At 47.2% G+C, this 18,122-nt stretch overlaps 1 protein-coding gene across 4 annotated transcripts in view; it reads right to left on the bottom strand.

The window, feature by feature from the left end:
- The window catches only part of SH3BP5 (SH3 domain binding protein 5), a 76,935-nt gene that overhangs the window by 35,014 nt on the left and 23,799 nt on the right, over nucleotides 1-18,122 (bottom strand). For all 4 annotated transcript variants that reach the window (XM_045386996.3, XM_045386997.3, XM_065539878.2 and 1 more), the window contains one exon: nucleotides 11,598-11,726. In XM_045386996.3, coding sequence (XP_045242931.1) covers nucleotides 11,598-11,726 — 129 coding nt within the window. The remainder of the gene's footprint in view (nucleotides 1-11,597; nucleotides 11,727-18,122) is intronic.

The following is an 18,122-nucleotide window of genomic DNA, read 5'->3' as shown; positions in this document are numbered from 1 at the left end:
TTAGAAACTCAATTTCGTCCCAGAACCACCAGGCTTGGGAGTAGCTAGAACAGCAGCGCGAGCATTTGCATGTTTTTAATATCACTCAGCTTTCCTGGCTGTGTTCACTTGTGCCCGCTCAAGGCTACAGGCTAAGGAATGACAAAGTGGGAGCCAGGGTCCCTGCACAGCTCCACATGCCGTGGATTCAGGAACCCCAAGACAGGGCAGCTGACCCCAAAACTACTTTCTCCCTCTGGCGGATCAACACTACAAATTCCCTTTTGGTAGGGCTGCCAGATTTAGCAAATAAAAGTACAGGCCTTCCAGTTAAATCTGAATTTCAGGTACACAGTTTTTTTAGCTTATGTACCAAATACAGCATAGAACAAATTTATACTTTAAAACATAATCTGAAATTTAACTGAAATTCCTGTGTTCTATCTGCCAATCTTACTTCTGGCTTAAACTCCACAAGGTCATCCCAGTGTGTAGAAATGAAAACTCCACCTACAGCCTGTACTTCCAAGCATTTCCCACTTGGTGTAAAGGGTGGTGTCCTGTCTCTCACATGTGGAGAGGTTCCTGCAGCATGACGAACCCCGAGTTGGGAATACGCAGTCCCACCAGGTTGGACGCAGGGTATTCTAAGCTATGGGAATATTTGTAAGTCAGAACCACTTGAAGGCCCAGAGACCATAAATCTCTAAGTCTTATCCGTCATTTACTTCTCAGCATGAATAATTTCATCAGATTCTTCAGGGTAGATTTTCATAGAAGTCACAACTGGGAGGGCTCAGGAAGAAGTGGAAAAGAAAGGAAGGAAAGCAGGGGCATCCTCTGAGTCAGGAAAGGAACAGAAGGTGCACCAAGAGTGCACAGCCATCTGGCCAGGGGCCCAAACCTCGTTGCCAAGCAACATAAAAAGGCCAGCCTGTGTCGATGAAACTCGTAGCAGAAATACAACCTATGGTCTGATTTCCTTTAACTGAAAAATTCATCACTCTACCACTCTTGCCAGGGAATGCCTGTGGTTTACAGAGGGGAAGGGGCTAACCACGTCCATGCAATCATTTTACTGAAAGCAGGGTACAGTTGAGAAGAAGGAAACATCTGAAGAGCATCGTGGTTTCAGGGAACCCAACTCCACACCCTGTTTCCCCTCTAACCACTATGCTGCGGTGACAAACCACACCTGTTAGCTTCAGAAAGAACACTGCCTGCCCGGAAGCACCAACTGGGGCTCAGCCATGCCTCTGTGAATAGCAAAGGAGACAAGAAAAAGGGAGTTGCCCATGACAAACCTCCCAAATGACAAGGTGATAGAGAGCAGCTCCTCCAGCCCAATGCTTCCTGGCTAAGACCTGCCTGCAAACAGTCCCCCATGCGGGCTTCCTGCCACCTGCCAGACGGAATGGGGTGGAATGCAAGTGGCCCATGGCACCACCAGAAAAGAAAAAACCTAGGCCAGGCGTGGTGGCTCACACCTGTAATCCCAGCACTTTGGGAGGCCGAGGCGGGCAGATCACCTGAGGTCAAGAGTTTGAGACCAGCCTGACCAACGTGGAGAAACCCTGTCTCTACTAAAAATACAAAATTAGCTGGGTGTGGTGGCGCATGCCTCTAATCCCAGCTACTCAGGAGGCTGAGGCAGGAGAATTGCTTGAACCCAGGAGGCGGAGGCTGCGGTGAGCCAAGATCGTGCCATCGCACTACAGCCTGCGCAACAACAGCAAAACTCTGTCTCAAAAAAAAAAAAAAAAAAAAAGGAAAAAAAGAAACAAAAAGAAAAACTCAGGATCAGCAACACTGTCCCTGCTCCAGCCCCAGACGCCTGAGGCAGAGCCAGCCAAGCAGGAGGTGCAACCCTTCTGGCAGAAGCCCAAAAATCTACTTCTCTGTGTCAGGAGCTTTGACCTGGGTCGAAAGCTGCCACTCATCTCCCTCCTGACCCCATCCTAATTCAAGATTCCAAGCTTCCAAAGTGCAGCTGCTTCTTTCCCAGAATCTTCAGCCAAGATTGTCAGGCAGGATGCCGTCTTTCAGGCAAGAGAGAGTTAAGAGTCCACGCTCCGTTCTTGCCATAAATCTCCAGGAACTCTGCTTTGAGACAGATGCCCCGTCATTCCACTACGTGCCCTTACTTTGGGCAGCAGGAATGACGCAGTTCCCAGGAACTGGCCTGTGGCCACCCAGGGGGAATGTGACCAGGGCCACAGGGATGAACGTCACTGAGCCAGACCTCCTCACCCAAAGTCCCGTGGCAAGAAGTGCCCCCAGGCAGGCAAGTGGCTCTGTAGAAATGAAAGTGACTGGGAAGAAGGAAGGCATGACAAAGCCACGCTGAAGTCCTAGCAGGAACAGGGCAACATGAGGGGAAAGGTTCCAAGGATTCCAGATTCTTGGAACAAGAGCTTCTCAGTTACCCCAGCCCAGAAGAGGCAGAGGCACACAGGGAAATAACTGCATGAATGAGCTCAAAAACTGCCTTTAGTCCTAAAAGCCTCTCTTTCCAAGGCTCTGGCTTCCTTACCCACATTCATATCCACACCTCCACACCGACCCCTTCCCTCAGATCTCCACTCTTCGGTCTTTACCAGCCAGCCTCCCTCTTGTGCTTCGGAGTGTGCAGTGTGCCTTTCCCCTCAAGCCTTCCTAATGGGCAGCATCCCCCGCCAATAAACACACACAGTGACACACTCCCTGGCTTCTTCCCTTTGCCATCTACATCAGAGCCACGTGGTTCAGCGCACTAACAAATAAGCCTCTCCGTGTGGCTCTTGGCAAATACAGTCAGTCCTCTTATTCACAGCTTCATATTTTTTAATTTACCTCCTTACTAAGCTTTATTTGTAACCCCAAAATCAACACTCGCAGGGCTCTTGGGGCCATCCATCCACATGCACAGAGTGTGAAAAAATGAGCCACTTGATACATACATTTCTGGCTGATGTCCAACAAGAAGCTACTCTGCCTTCTTGTTTCGGCTCTCATACTGAAAACAAGTGTCCTTTCCTCGGTCCTTTTAGTGCTGTGTCTTTGACATTTTTGTGCTTTTTGTTGATGATTTTTCTCTATAAACTGGCCTCCAAGTATAGCAATTAAGTGCTTTCTAGTGCTCCTAAGTACAAGAAGGCTGTGATGTGCCTTATGGAGAAAATACTTGCATTAGACGAGCTTCGTTCAGGCAGAAGTTATACCACTGTTGGCTGTGAGTTCAGTGTTAATGAGTCAACAAAACGACACATGCAGAAAAAGAAAGAGGAAATTTGCCAATCTGAACATGAGTTCACTCTAGTTAAGTGCTAAAGTAACATCCGTTGTGCATGATGAAGCTATGGAAAAGATGAAAGTGCGGCTGGATTTGTGGATTCCATCTGGCACTAAGTCTGCGAGGTCACGAGAGATTAAAAAAGCAGAGTGGACAGCATCATCATGAGGCTAAGAGCCAAAGAAGTTTACCGTCACATCACCCAGAGTCAGGAGAACATTCAACCCTTTGCAACTAGTGTTTTATTATCAAGACATATTGCATATAATTGATTATAAGAAACATACTAAATAAGGGGTCTTTAAACAGAAACACACATATAACAAAGTTATGTATTGATTGGCTGACAAAAATGTTGTGACCACAGGCTCTTAGGAACCTATCCCTCTATTTCCCCTAGGAGCAAAACCTTGGTACTTGCCAATTCAGTGTCTGTGGCAACTTTATAGAATATGACTACCACAGATAATGAGAATTGATTGTATCTACCTCTGCCTTAGCACCACCTTCATGTAGATGGAGTTCGTGGAGGATACAGACCAACTGTATACTACACAATGGCCAGCGCAGACAAAGAGGAGATGCTTTTCTTTGCCAATCCCCTGGCCTGCTATAATCCTCCCATAGTCTCACTCCATATCTCAAATGGAGAAGTCATATATATATATATATATGTGTGTGTGTGTGTGTGTGTGTGTAGGGGTGTGTGTATACACACACACACACACACACACACACACCCCTATCCAGGTCAGTAACAAAGATTCTACTTTTGCTCAAAACAGCCCATCCCACACCCTTTTATAAGACTGCCATGAGGGGAATGTCAGCTCCATAAGGACAGGATCTTTGTTCTACGCTTGATAAGTCAACAAGTGGCTACAACAACACCTGGCATACAATAGGTGCTCAGTCAATAGCTACTGAAGAAAAGAAAATAATAAATTTTTTAAAATCCCCACCCAGACCTGTGAAGTAATAACCTACATTTGACATACCCTTGAGTTTATATCCCACCTTTGCAGAACATCAGCCTCTCCAGGCTCTCATCCTCTCATTCTCCACTTATGAAATGTTTTTCCTTTTTTTTTTTTTTTTTTTTTTTTTGAGACAGGGTCTCACCCTTTTACCCAGACTGGAGTGCAGTGGTGCAATCACAGCTCCATGCAGCCTTGACTTCTCAGGCTCATGCAATCCTTCTGCCTCAGCCTCCTAAGTAGCTAGGACCACAAGCAAGCACCACCATGTCTGCTTTTTTTTTTTTTTTTTTTTTTTTTTAAAGAAATGGTGTCTCACCATGTTGCCCAGGGTGCTATTGAACTCCTGGGCTCAAGCAATCCTCCCACCTCAATCTCCAAAAGTGCCAGGATTACAGGCACGAGCCACCACTCCTGGTCATGGAAGGTTTTCTACAAACAAAATCAATGCCTAGAATTTCCCAATAAAGGACCACTATAATACTCTGTTCTTCTAGGATTAACATAATAGTTCAGAAGATTAATTGATACGCTTGACCCATTTCATTTCATTCGAAACACAATTCTCCATCCATTCAAGGCCCATGCCACACTATACCTTTGAGCATAGAGTGCTTTTGATCAGTCAACAGGTAAGTCAGCTACTCCCTCCCTCATCATTTTCGATCCTCCAGCACATTCTGTCCTCACAAATAACTCACTATGCACTCAACCTACCTGGGCTCACTCTTATACACCTGGCACAATCTATCTTCCATAGCCCCCTCCCAGCCAGGAGAGGCCTGTTCCCTCTTCTACCAATAGGTTCTTTGTGGTGGTGATCTTTTTTTTATTACGAGGCAGCACGTTCACCAGATACTCAACATTTGGTAGAAAAATACATCTGGGATAATCTTACATTTGTTGGATCCAAATGCTTTACACGTACTAATTCAATCGCTGTAGTTAACTGCAAAAGTAGCTAGAATACTTTGCAGGTAGAGTTTATCGTTCCCAACTCTTGAATTTGGACTGGCCCCATGACTGACTTTAGCCCATAAGATGTTAATAAACATGAAACAAGCAGAGGCTTGAAAAGGGTTCACCCTTTTTGTTCCTGGAATCTCAACACTGTATGAAAATGACCAGGCTAGCCTGGTGGATGAAAGATACATGTGGCCCAGTCACCCCTGCTACCCTAGCTGACCACCAACCAACTGCTTGATAGACAAGGCCAAGATCAGCCAGCCCTCCTGCTAAACCACCAACTGATTGTAAATGTGAGAGATCAGCTCTAAGCCCAAGATCAGAAAAACTGGCCAACAAAACCATAAGCTAAATAAATGTCTTAAGCCATTAAGTTTTAGGGTGGTTTGTTTCATAGCAAAAGCTAACTGATAATACAACTTTTCTTTCTTTTTAAGAGACAGGGTCTCACCCTGTCCTCCAGGATGGAATGCAGTGGCACAATCATAGCTCACTGCACTCTGGAATTCCTGGGCTCAAGCAACCCTCCTGCCTCTGCCTCCTGAGTAGCCAGGAATACAGGCATGCACCACCATGCCTGGCTACTTTTTGTAGAGATGGGGGTCTCACTACATTGCCCAGGCTGGCCTCGAACTCTTGGCTTCAAGCATTCCTCCTGCCTTGGCCTCCCAAAGTGCTGGGATTACAGGCCTGAGATCCCTCAACCAGCCAACTCCATTTTATGGATGAAAAAAAATTGAGGCACAGAGATTAGGTAACCTGCCAAAGGTCCCACAGCCTTTAAGAGGTGAGCCTACAAGTCACTCTACAAGTTTCAAATGCTTTTCCACTCCTTTAGAAAAGGACATCTCCTTTTCTAAAGGAGGTTATATGTAAGACATGGCCTTATATGGCCCCACAGGCACAAAACAGGTAACTTTCAGCACTAAATAACCCCCACTATTTTGCATTTATGCTGCCCGTCAAGTTTGCAAAGTGCTCTGCTCTCTTCTGACACATTCTAACCATTCAAAAATAACAAGTGTTGCCCAACGTCCATGGATGAATAGATAAATAAAATGTGGTATATACATTCAGTGAAAGGAAATTCTGACACATGCTGTAACATGGATGAATGTTGAGGACATTATGCTAAGTGAAATAAGCCAGTAACGAAATGACAAATACTATATGATTCCTCAATACTTACATGAGGTACCTAGGGTAGTGAAATTCACAGAACTAGAAAACAGAAGTGGTGGTTGCCTGAGCTTGGGAGAGGCGGGGAATGGAGAGTTAGTGTTGAACGGGTACAGAGTTTCCGTCTGGGAAGATGCAAGGGTTCTAGAGGTGGATGGTGGTGAGCGCTGCACAGCAAGTGAATGTGCATCCACAGTGTGAATGTCTTAATGCCATTCTTAAGAACGGTTAAAATGGGGGAGAGGCAAAAAAGAAGAGTAAAAATGGTATATTTTGTGTTGTATGTACCTTACCACAATTTTCTTAAAGAGGAGAAAATAAGGGTTGGGACTGACAGCGATAAAATGACAGGTCCAAAGCCACTATTAGACCAGTCAGCACCCAGGGAGCCAGGTAAGCAAGATACACCCTGCTTTTCAGCGTCACTGAGTCAGACGGGCTCTGCCCTCATCAGACTGCTCCCCCATCACATGCTGAAGGCCAGATGGGCTGGCAGATATGTCAAAGCAGATATGCCAAAGCTTAAAAACAAGCTTGGGCTCAAGGACAAAAACTCTCAAATCAAAGCCAGTGCCCTGCCCCCAACCTGGCATAGAAAACACACATCACGTTCTACCTCTGCTTGGCAGAATTTGGACTTGGTTTTCAAGATCACAGAACTGAATCTGACTCATTGGCTGGAAAATGAGCTCATATCAGGAAAAGTAAAATTGATGCAAATTTTTAATGAACCGGTACAATTTCTACCAGCCCAACAATTAGATTTTTTTTTTTTTAAGTCAGGGTCTTGCTCTGTCACCCAGGCTGGAGGACAAGAGGCATCATGGCTCACTGCAGCCTTGAACTTCTGTGCTCAAGCAATCCCCCTGCTTCAGCCTCCTGAGGGCTGGGACCACAGGCACATATCACTATATCCAGCTAATTTTATAATTTTTTTTTATTTCATATAGAGACAAGATCTCACTATGTTTCTCGGGCTGAAATTACAAATCTTTGTAAACTCTTCACAGAAAATCAGGTGTAGGAGGTTTTTCCCTTTCAAGTACCCTCAATTGAGATGCTGAACAGACATGGATATTCCAGACATATAAAACCACCACTACACTATCTTATTTTTCTTCAAATAGCATACGTACTTTTATTTCAAAATATTCACAAAGTTAAGAAAAAGTGCAGTACAAATAACTTTTTGCATTCAACCATTTGAGTGAGGACCTGATGCTCCATCACCCCCCAAATACTTTTTGTAGTTGCTATTTCCTACAAATAAGGACTGTCTCTCACATCGTAATAATGTAACCATCAAAAGTAGAAAACGCATTGATACATGTGTAATTATCATGATTTCTTTTTTTAAAAAATGGGATATAAATAGTAAGAGAAGGTACTGGGACTTATTTTCTTCTTTTTTGTCTATTTTCTAAATTTTCTATAATAAATTCTACTTTTTTAATGAAGCCGAAACCCAAGCTCATGCTGGGATTCCGCTGTCAAACACACTATCTCACTTAAATCCTAAGGCCAACCTCATGAGATAGGCAGGGCTGTTCCCTTGACTGCCAGCATTTCATGAACGAGGACGCAGGGACCCTGAGGATGCAGAGCCTCCTGAGTCGAAGTAGAAGGAACTGCTATCTGAAGGAGTCTCTCAGGCACCATTCCCTGCTGTACATAGCCAGAGAGGTTTGTAAATATAAAAAGGAAGGGGGTGGGGACAAGAACAGAGGAAGAAAACAGGAAGCCCCACTTGGCAGCAGCTGGAGGTGGACATCGCCCCCCTCACCATCAGGAAGGTGAGAGGAACATTCACACACAAACAAGCTCATCCATCTGGCCTGAGCAGCCCGTCCTCCACAGAGATGAAATGTGACATCCATGCCCTGCCTCAGCCTTTGAACATCCTTCCAGTTCCTTCGCTATTGACCAACAAGGTCCCTTGGGGTTGAGGGGTAGGAGTTAGGTTAGGAATCTAACCTTTTCTACCCTGCTTCTTCCTGCCCACCTGCAAGAAGGAAGGAGATTACGGGGAGGGCTTGCAGGCATAAAGCCAGGCAGGACGCTCTCAACATTCATCTTCATCTTCGGCTCTGCCCATTAAGAGTGACTCACTCATCCCCAGGACCTGGGCATCATCTGATTCGACCAGATGACTCAGTGCCTTGCCCAAGGGACTCAGTAATTGTCCTATTGTCCTCACTGGCCAAGAGAAGGGATGAAGAGATGGAGAGGTGCCACCATCCACTGCTTCCCAACAGACTAGGAGCCTCCCAGCCAGCTCCCTCCTACCTCTTTTGCCATCAAAGAAGATTTGGGGTGCAGAAGAACAGGGAGTGGTGTGAAATCCGCTTCAGGATGTGTCACAGCCAGCTGGGGACCCACCTGCTAAATGAGATTTGAATGAACCCAACCCAGACAAGGCTGGATTTGCCAGTCATGCCACTCTCCATCTGCTTACCTAGCTACCGGGTGGGAAAGAGGCTGTAAGTAAAGGAGCAACAGAGAGGAAAAGCTCATGACTTCAAGGGAGGGCAGGGGAGGAACCTCTGGTCTGTTGGCGGCTCCCCAACATCATTCACTAGTTTGTTCATTTATTGATTTATACACTATTTGAGCACCTTCTGTATACTGGCATTGCAGACTTGGTAAGGAGCCAAACGAATGAAACTCTCTGCCCTTGTGGAGCTTCACTTACTGTAAACAAGTAAATTATAACAGGTCAGATGGGGAGAAGGCCCACAGGGAAAAGGGGAAGCAAGGCATGGGGGCTGGGGCTGGCAGGGATGGTGGGCTGGGAATTGCCATTTTAAATGTTAGCCTGAGAAGGCCTCATGGATAAAGGGACATTTGAGCAGAAACCTGAAGGAGATGAGGAATCACGCTATGAAAATACCAGGGTTAGGACACCACCAAACAGAGGAAAAGGCAAGTCCAAAGACCTGAGGCGGGAGCACGTTTCACATCAGCACAGCCAAGAGAGCGACCTGAATCAGAGGACCAGCCTCGAGAAACCCTGACACAAAGCCCCCTAGAGCCATCTCTGCCCCCACACCTGAACTCGGGGACCAGGCAAGGGAAACTTAAGGTAGGGAAGCCGCTTCCGCGACTCCAGCGGGATGTTTTAGCAGAGCATCCTTCAATCATTCTGCAGCATGGGCACATGGCCTGCTTTTAATAGACTCGCGTGGGTTAAATGGCATCACAGAACCATAAACCCCCGTGTTAAAGACTTTCAGGAAAGGAGGTTTTCTGAATTCCTCGATATTTATCCAATGTTTAAATTAAATCCTTAGAAGCTTCTCCTCAAACCTAACCTGAACCCTCCATACTTCTGTTTCAGGTCAAGAATGATACAACCTCGGCCTACAGTGGGTAGGACACATCCTCAACTTGGGGGGCATCTCAAAGATTGATGCAACATGGACACTTTGGAGGGGGAATGCCTCCGGGTGCTGGAATCTGTGGGAATTGGAAAGTCCTTTTTAGAGAAGGGTTTCTTCTCCCGGAACGCTAGAAGCCTGGGCGGGGCCCAGCTGGAAGTGGAGAAAGGGAGTGGCTGCTGCTCAAGCCTTGTACAGACCAACGAGCCATCAGAACTTTGAAGTGTACAGTCCAGTGCACCAGGCCAGGGAAGGAAGGAGGGTTTCAGGCAGCCACTCTGTCTAGGAATAAAGGCAACATATCTGGCAAGGTCCAACCAGAAACTTCAGCTCAGGGTTCGGAGCACAAAACCCAAACACACATATAGGATCCTGGTAGAACTCCCAAAGCAACAAGGGGCTCCCTTGAAGAGAAATTGGAGAGATGCATGGAGATAGGGAAAAGAAGAGGAATGGTTAAGTCCTGGCCTCATTCTCTATGGGTCTATCTTAATATATTCCTAGATTTCTGGGACTTAATTTCCAAAGGGTCCATCCTACTGGTATCTCCCCTACAGTACACACATGCTGTGCACATACACAGTAGGTGCTCAGAAACTGCGTTGCTGTTGCTAATTTTTTCTTTCTTTTTTTTTTTTTCTGAGACATACTTGTGCTCTGTTGCCCAGGCTGGAGTGCAGTGGCACAATCTCAGCTCACTGCAACCTCCACCTCCTAGGTTCAAGCGATTCTCATGCCTCTGCCTCCCAAGTAGCTGGGATTACAGGCGCCCGCCACCACACCCGGTTAATTGTTGTATGTTTAGAAGAGAGGGGCTTCAACATGTTGGCCAGGCTGATCCCGAACTCCTGACCTCAAGTGATCTGCCCACCAAGTGATCAGCTTCCAAGAGTGCTGGGATTACGGACGTGAGCCACCATGCCCAGCCTCACTAAACATCTTCTTACAAGTGGACACTTTTGAAGGCAGCATCCTCTATCGTGTCATAAACACACCACAGGGACAGCACTGGGTCATTCGCTAGTGAACTACAATTTGGACGAACTGCTTAGATCTTCTTGGGAAATCTGAACTCTCATCTCAAGAAGCATCACAGGGTTGGTGATTCACATTAGCTCTCTAATTGGGAAGCCCAAGTGGGCTGAGGAAGGTGAATACAGCCCCCAGCCCAGGGCCTGCCACACGGCAGGTACCAGTAACTATTGGGGGCTCTTTACCTTCCCCGTTCACAGGGCGTGGCTATCAGAGGGTGCAGGTAACACAAGTGGCACATCACGTCACACAGCAGCCAAAGGAAGACCAACTCCTAAACCAGAACCCATTTCCACACAGCCCCCAGCAACCGCCTGATCACAGCTCCCCTCCGCCACTCCCTTTCCAGTCTGTTTCACCGCTTCTTATTTGGGCTCTCAGGACAAAGAACCAAAGTTTCAGCAGGACGATGGCCACGGAAGTCAGAATCCGCTAAGGAGTGTATAAGAACTCACCTAGCTAAACACTCCCAAGAGTGAGGCGAACACGAGGGAGGAAGCACATCTTCCTACCGCTGCCTGACAGGTTGTCATTAGGAGCGGAGGAGGAACACGTTCTGGACATGTCCCCGTAAGCACACCCAGCCCCAGCTCAGGGAGCACCCACTTGCAGGGTCATCCAAATGCCAGCACTCACATCCTATTAATAGTGTCGAGCACTGAAATGAAGCAGACTGCGGTAGGGTGGGTCACTGCAGATAAGACATATAGGACTCAAGCTCCTAGCCTTCAGCAGGAGATACAGAGTCAAAGGCACCCTCAAAACTGAGGGGTAGGGAGGCTTGAGGGAGTGGAGACATCTATGGGGCTATCTTACCTGCCTCGCCACCCTCCGTGCCTCCCAGTAGGGCTTGGAGTCTTCCACAGCTTTGCCAATTTTCTTCACCAGTTCGTCCAGTTTCACCGTTGCTTCAACCAGAACAGAGCGGAACTTCTGACGAGCATCCTGCAGCCAGGGGAAACCGAGGAAACACAGTTCAGGCTTAAGAAGGGATCTGCAAACACCTACTGGACCTAGACAAAAACACCAACAAAGGACTTTACCCAACATACAGACCTCTAAAGTAGCACCTTTGTAAGACAGTGTCTAGAGCAGCACCGCCCAAAAGAGCTTCCTGCCACGGCGGAAACGTCCCGTGCTCTGCACTGTGCAGTGCGGCGGCCACCAACCACGTGTGGCTACCGAGCGCTTGGAACTGGCTGGTGTGACTGAGGAAAGGAGTTTTTAGTTTATTTAATTTTAATCAGGCCGGGCGTGTTAGCTCAAGCCTGTAATCCCAGCACTTTGGGAGGCCTAGGCAGGCGGATCACTTGAGGTCAGGAGTTGGATACCAGCCTGGCCAACATGGCAAAACCCCATCTCTACTAAAAATACAAAAATTAGCCAGGCGTGGTGTCAGGCACCTGTAGTCCCAACCACTCAGGAGGCTGGGGCACAAGCATCTCTTGAACCCAGGAGACAGAGCTTGTGGTGAGCAGAGATCATGCCCCTGCACTCCAGCCTGGGTGACAAAGCACAACTCTGTCTCAAAAAAAAACAAAGTTTAGTGAGCAACAACGCAAAGTTTCTGAGCACCTACTGTGTATGTGCACAGCATGTTGTGCACTGTGGGGAGATATCGGTAGGATGGACCCTTTAGAAATTAAGCCTGTCTCTGCTAAAAATACAAAAATTAGTCGGGCACGGTGGGGGGCACCTGTAATCTCAGCTACTCAGGAGGCTGAGGCAGGACAATCATTTGAATCAGGAGGCAGAGCTTGCAGTGAGCCGAGATCATGCCACCGCACTCCAGCCTGGGTGACAGAGTGAGACACTGTCTCAAAAAAAAATAATAATAATTCATTCACTATATTTAAAATTTTTTAATTAACATGGCTAACAACTACTATATTGGATAGCATGGTATAGATTAAAAAGCTTTGTCCAGGACCTCTGGACAGCATGTTGTCAAAGCTCAGGATTTTAATCAGAGACATGGATTCAACGCTGACTAAACATCTTTCTGGGGAAGAATGTCCAGCCGCCTCTGGCAGCTTCAGTCCAAATGATGCTGTCAATGTTAAACACTGAGTGCAAATTTATTTATTTATTTACCACATGCCAGACCTGGTCCTGGGCCTTAGGCGTGGCCCTGTCTCCAGGGCACTTATAGCCTGGTGGGTGAGGTAGGTACTACAGCCCATTCCAGAAAAGTCAGCGACAAGGTAGGAATGGTCCAGGCGCCATGGAATTCAGCAGGGAAGAATGGCACCAGACCATGTATCAGAGGGAGAGTCACAGGAAACTTCCAGAGGAGTACAAAAGTCCAAAGCATGAATAGGAATTCGGGGGAGGGAAAGAAAATACTGAGTCCCAAGCAGGCAGCAGAGCCTGTGTCCAGATAAGAGGGGAATGGGAACAGCATGGTGTTTGCAAGAAACCAAAGGAGGCCGGAGGTCTGGAATGTGGAGAATGGCAAGAGATAAGGGGTGGCCATCCATCCTGGCGACAGCAACTAGTAACTTGGACCTTGACAGGAGTTAGGAAGGCAAAGGAGGACTGTGTAAGGCTTAATCATGTTGTAAAAGTCAAGAAACCAGATCCAAGAGGTATGAGAGGAAAAAAAAAAAAAGTTAAATAAGTTAGTCCCAGGTCTGAAAAGACCTATTAGGAGGGATCAGGTCAGTGACTCAAACCCCACATCCCCCCTACCTCTCCCTCAGTCATCTGCCTGACAAAGCCACACCTAGCGGAGGGAGGGACACATGCATAAGTTTTTAAAAAATGGGAAACGGAGGCCAGGCACGGTGGATCACGCCTGTAATCCCAGCACTTTGGGAGGCCAAGGCGGCTGGATCACCTGAGGTCAAGAGTTCGAGACCAGCCTGACCAACACTGAGAAACCCTGTCTCTACTAAAAATACAAAATTAGCTGGGCGTGGTGGCACATGCCTGAAATCCTCAGCCTCAGGAGACTGAGGCAGGAGAATCACTTGAACCTGGGAGGCAGAGGCTGCAGTGAGCCGAGATTGCTCCATTGCACTCCATCCTGGACAACAAGAGCTAAACTCTGTCTCAAAAAAAAAAAAGGAAAATGGCCAGGCACAGTGGCTCACACGTGTATTCCCAACACTTTGGGAGGCCCAGGTGGGAGGATCGCTTGAGCCCAGGAGTTCAAGACCAGGCTGGAGGATATAGTAAGACCCTGTCTCTATAAAACACAAAACTAGTGGCCAGGTGCGGTGGCTCACACCTGTAATCCCAGCACTTTGGGAGGCCGACACGGGCAGTTCACGAGGTCAGGAGATCGAGACCATCCTGGCTAACAAGGTGAAACCCCATCTCCACTAAAAATACAAAAAAATTAGCCGGGCGTGGTGGCCGACGCCTGTCGTTCCAGCTCCTTGGGAGGCTGAAGCAGGAGAATGGCATGAACCCAGGAGGCAGAGCTTGCAAGTGAGCCAAGATGGCGCCACTGCACTCCAGCCTGGGCAACAGAGTGAGACTCTATCTCAAAAAAAAAAAAAAAACACTAGCTGGGCATGGTGGCCTGTGCCTACGGCCAGGGCAGGAAGATCGCTTAAGCCCAGAAGGTTGAGGCCACAGTGAGCCGAAATCACACCACTGCATTCCAGCCTGGACGACAGACCCCGTCTCAAAAGAAAAGAAAAGAAGAAAAGAAAAGAAAAAAAAGAAAAGAAAAGAAAAGAAAAGGAAAAGAAAGGAAAGGAAAAGAAAAGAAAAAAGAAAAAAAAAGAAAAGGGGAAGTGGATACTCCAAAGGAACAACACATGATCATCAGCTATGGGGCTGGAGACTCAACACCCACCTGCTGGTAAAACACGTGTTCTATTGGCTAGAGGGGCCTGCCTCACAAGTAACTATTGGAAAAATGTTATTTTATTTTTTTTGAGACAGAGTCACGCTCTGTTACCCAGGCTGGAATGCAGTGGCGTGATCTCGGCTCACTGTAACCTCTGCCTCCCGGGTACAAGCAATTCTTGTGCCTCAGCCTCCCAAGTAGCTGGAACTACAGGCGTGTGCCACCATGCCCAGCTCATTTTTTTTTCCGTATTTTTAGTAGAGATGAGGTGTCACATGTTGTCCAGGCTGGTCTCAAACTCCTGGCCTCAAGTAATCTACCTGCCTGGGCCTCCCAAGGTGCTGGGATTGCAGGCGTAAGCCACTGCACCTAGCCAAAATTTACATGCAATTGCAGGGGTCTCATGGGGGTAGAGGAAGCTCTGATCAGTTCTAATGCATCCCGTCATCCCAAGCTGCGGGCTTGCTAGATGGGTTTGAACATGCCGCCGGCATTCCAAAATATGAGGGTAAAAGCTCTACCTCCCATGGGAGCGCCTCAGCTCCCGAGGCTGGATCCCACATCCAACACAGGCTTTGCCCCCTTTCCCCTGGTTCTGTGCCATCATCATCATCCTGATTTCTTCTGCCTTCTCCCTTATCAGACCAGGCTTAGGGTCATCCGCTGCGGCTTCTACAGGCAGAAAACAAGACTAGCCTTGTTCTCGGGGGAAGTGCTCAGCGAATAGAGAAGCCCCACAGAGCTTCTACAGGACTTGGTTTCCAGCAAGTGGGAAGCAGCATGCTGTCAAAGCCCAGGATTTTAATCAGAAACACAGATTCGATGCTGACTAAAGTTCCTTCTGCAAGGCCCTAAGCAGGGCCTTCTCTATGAACCATTTGTATTACCTATAAAATTGTTACTTTCCATCCCATAGGGAGGGCTCTTAGAAGGAATCAAGAATACAAATGTAAAACATTTAACAATTTCTGGGCACACAGTCAGTGCTCAATAAATGTATACAATTTTTCCTCCTGGTATAAAAAGAGACCCCGAGACCCTATTAAAAACTACCCAGGGAGTTTCCCGGAGACAAGGGCACGGCGGACATAATAACCTGTTACACTGTGCAGGCAGCCGCTTTGCAAGATGCACTCACATGCATGACCGCATCCTCACAGTCACCTCCCTGGTGGTGGGCAGTGCCAGTGCTATCCACATTCACACCACTAAGAAAACTGAGGGCCAGATTGGTCAGCGTGTGGCCTGTGGCAGGTCACATCATCCCCTACGCCCACTCTGTTAAATGAGAACTGGGCCCCAAAGCAGTGGCCTATGGGCCAGTAAGCTTAGTGCATTTGCTGTGCAGTAAATGTCAGGGAAAATTCACATTAAAAAAAAAAAAAGTGAATTCTCAAATTTTTAGTTTAAAGAAAGAAAAATAGCTAGGAGTAGAGCAGAAGGTGCCCCCTTAGGCAGGGGTTACCCTCCTCTCCAGTCCCTATCACCCTGGTGCCTGAATCACTCATTCAGGTTCCCCGCCCAGCGGCTAAAGACATCTGATCCGCCAAGAGCTCTTTAGGGCACTGGTGAATACAACCCACCAACACTGCCTTTGTGGAGAAAGAAGGATGGATACAGGGCACAGACTGACTGACTGCTATGTGGCAGGCACTACTGTCAGGGCTTTAACCCCACCAATTTGTGCAGTCGCTAACAATCCTAACAGGTAGGTGCCATTGTTGTTATCCGCATTTTACAAACGAGGAAATAGAGGCAAGGAGAAGAAAGGTAACTTGCCCAAGGTCACAGAGCTGGGAAATGACAGAGCAACAATTAAAGTCAAGCAGTGCTAAGACTACTTATACACACTGAGCAACAGACACACGGCTGAGAAGGCCACCCAACCCAAGTCAGACGTGAAGAAAGGGGATTCCAACAGACAGAGAAGGGGTCATTCGACCCTCCAGCATGGACAGGCTGGCCTGGTAGGGGCTGGAGCCAGGAAGCCTCCTGGGCCATATAAAGGCATCTGAACTTCATCCCATGAGCAATGGGAGACCATGGCATGGTGGGGGGAAGGGGAGATTATTTCTTGTTTCTTTCTTTGCAGAAGATTTTCTGGCGCTAGTTCATCACTGAAATCCTGTGTCCCTCTGCTATTCTCTATTTGCCATTTCTCTTCCTTTGGCCATCAATCGTATCTCAAAATTGAACCTTTTAACCTGGTTCTGTGTGGTGGCTTTTCTTCCCATAGGGTTACTTAAGTCTCAAGTAATTTATTTCCAATGCACCCTTTGTCAGAAATAATTAAAGAATGCATTCTACCACAAAAAGGAAACATAATCATAGTTTACTAGATGTCTCAACTGTGAATAGCACTTACCTAGCTGCAATAAGGTACTCAAATACTGACCACCATGGATTCTGTTGAGAGGACAGGAGATAGGAAAAGTATGAGACAGAGGGTGAAAAGAGACAAAACCTCATCTTCCACAGCAGGATGTCAACAGATAGTCACCCAAACGAAAAAAATCAAGAAGTCGCCACACAGTACATACTACTTGGTCACAAAAGTAAATACCTCCATCAGCTAAAATATATTAAACTAATATAGTTAACTGTCTAGGGGAGGAAAAACAGGGGTAGGGTGGGCGAATGGGATAGTATAGGGCTTTTTGTTTGCTTTATTTTGTGTTTTTGTTTTTTGGGGGTTTTTTGGGTTTTCATTTTCACTTGATCTTAGCCGAAAGACCGAGAAGCGATGGCGTTTTTGTTTTCTTAAGAGACAGAGTCCTGCTATGAGGCCCAGGCTGGAGTGTGGTGGCTATTCACAGGCATGACCATATCACACTGTGGCTTCAAACTCCCAGGCTCAAGGGATCCTCCTGCCCCTCCCAAGTAGTTGGGACTACAGGTGTAGAACACCCTGCCTGGATTTTTGTTTCCAACTGTAAAATACCATATATTTTTCTAAGCAAGGGCATGACCTGATCAAATTTAGGTTTTACAACATTGTTACCTGGGTGCAGAGTATGTTAAAAGACCCCTCGGGTGATTCTGATGGGCAGGTTCAGGGCCCGCCAGTCTGACTGATGCCCTTTTTGTGACTATCTGTGTTAAGTGTGTGACCATCAAAGGGTATTAAACCCAGAAGACTCGATTTGACATCAGCGTTTCCTTCTATAAATGAGGTTGTGCTGCCAGGAATGATGCATGACTGGCTGACATCCAACCACCAACAAGCCTATTCATCAAAGATGCATTGAAACTAAACACAAAGCCAGTTCCCGCCCCCGCCCCCCATCCCCGTAAGAAAAAGCCCACCCAGCTGTTACCATTCCACTGAGGGTCACAGCTACTTGGGTAACAGTTCCCAAAAGTACTGAGGTATGAGAGGCCACAGACCAAAATCTTTCCTATCCCCAGCATTACAGCCCTAATATTCCTTGGTCCTCACCCCCACCTCTCAGTCCCTAGTGATGTGACAGGGCCTGGCCACAGTCATACTCCTAGCCACAGTGACTGTTCTGTGAGCAGGGGCAATAGACGTGACCCAT

The sequence above is a fragment of the Macaca fascicularis genome, chromosome 2 (assembly GCF_037993035.2).
Source record: "Macaca fascicularis isolate 582-1 chromosome 2, T2T-MFA8v1.1".
In the NCBI taxonomy this organism is placed as follows: domain Eukaryota; kingdom Metazoa; phylum Chordata; class Mammalia; order Primates; family Cercopithecidae; genus Macaca; species Macaca fascicularis.
This window is presented reverse-complemented; position numbering and strand designations above follow the sequence as displayed.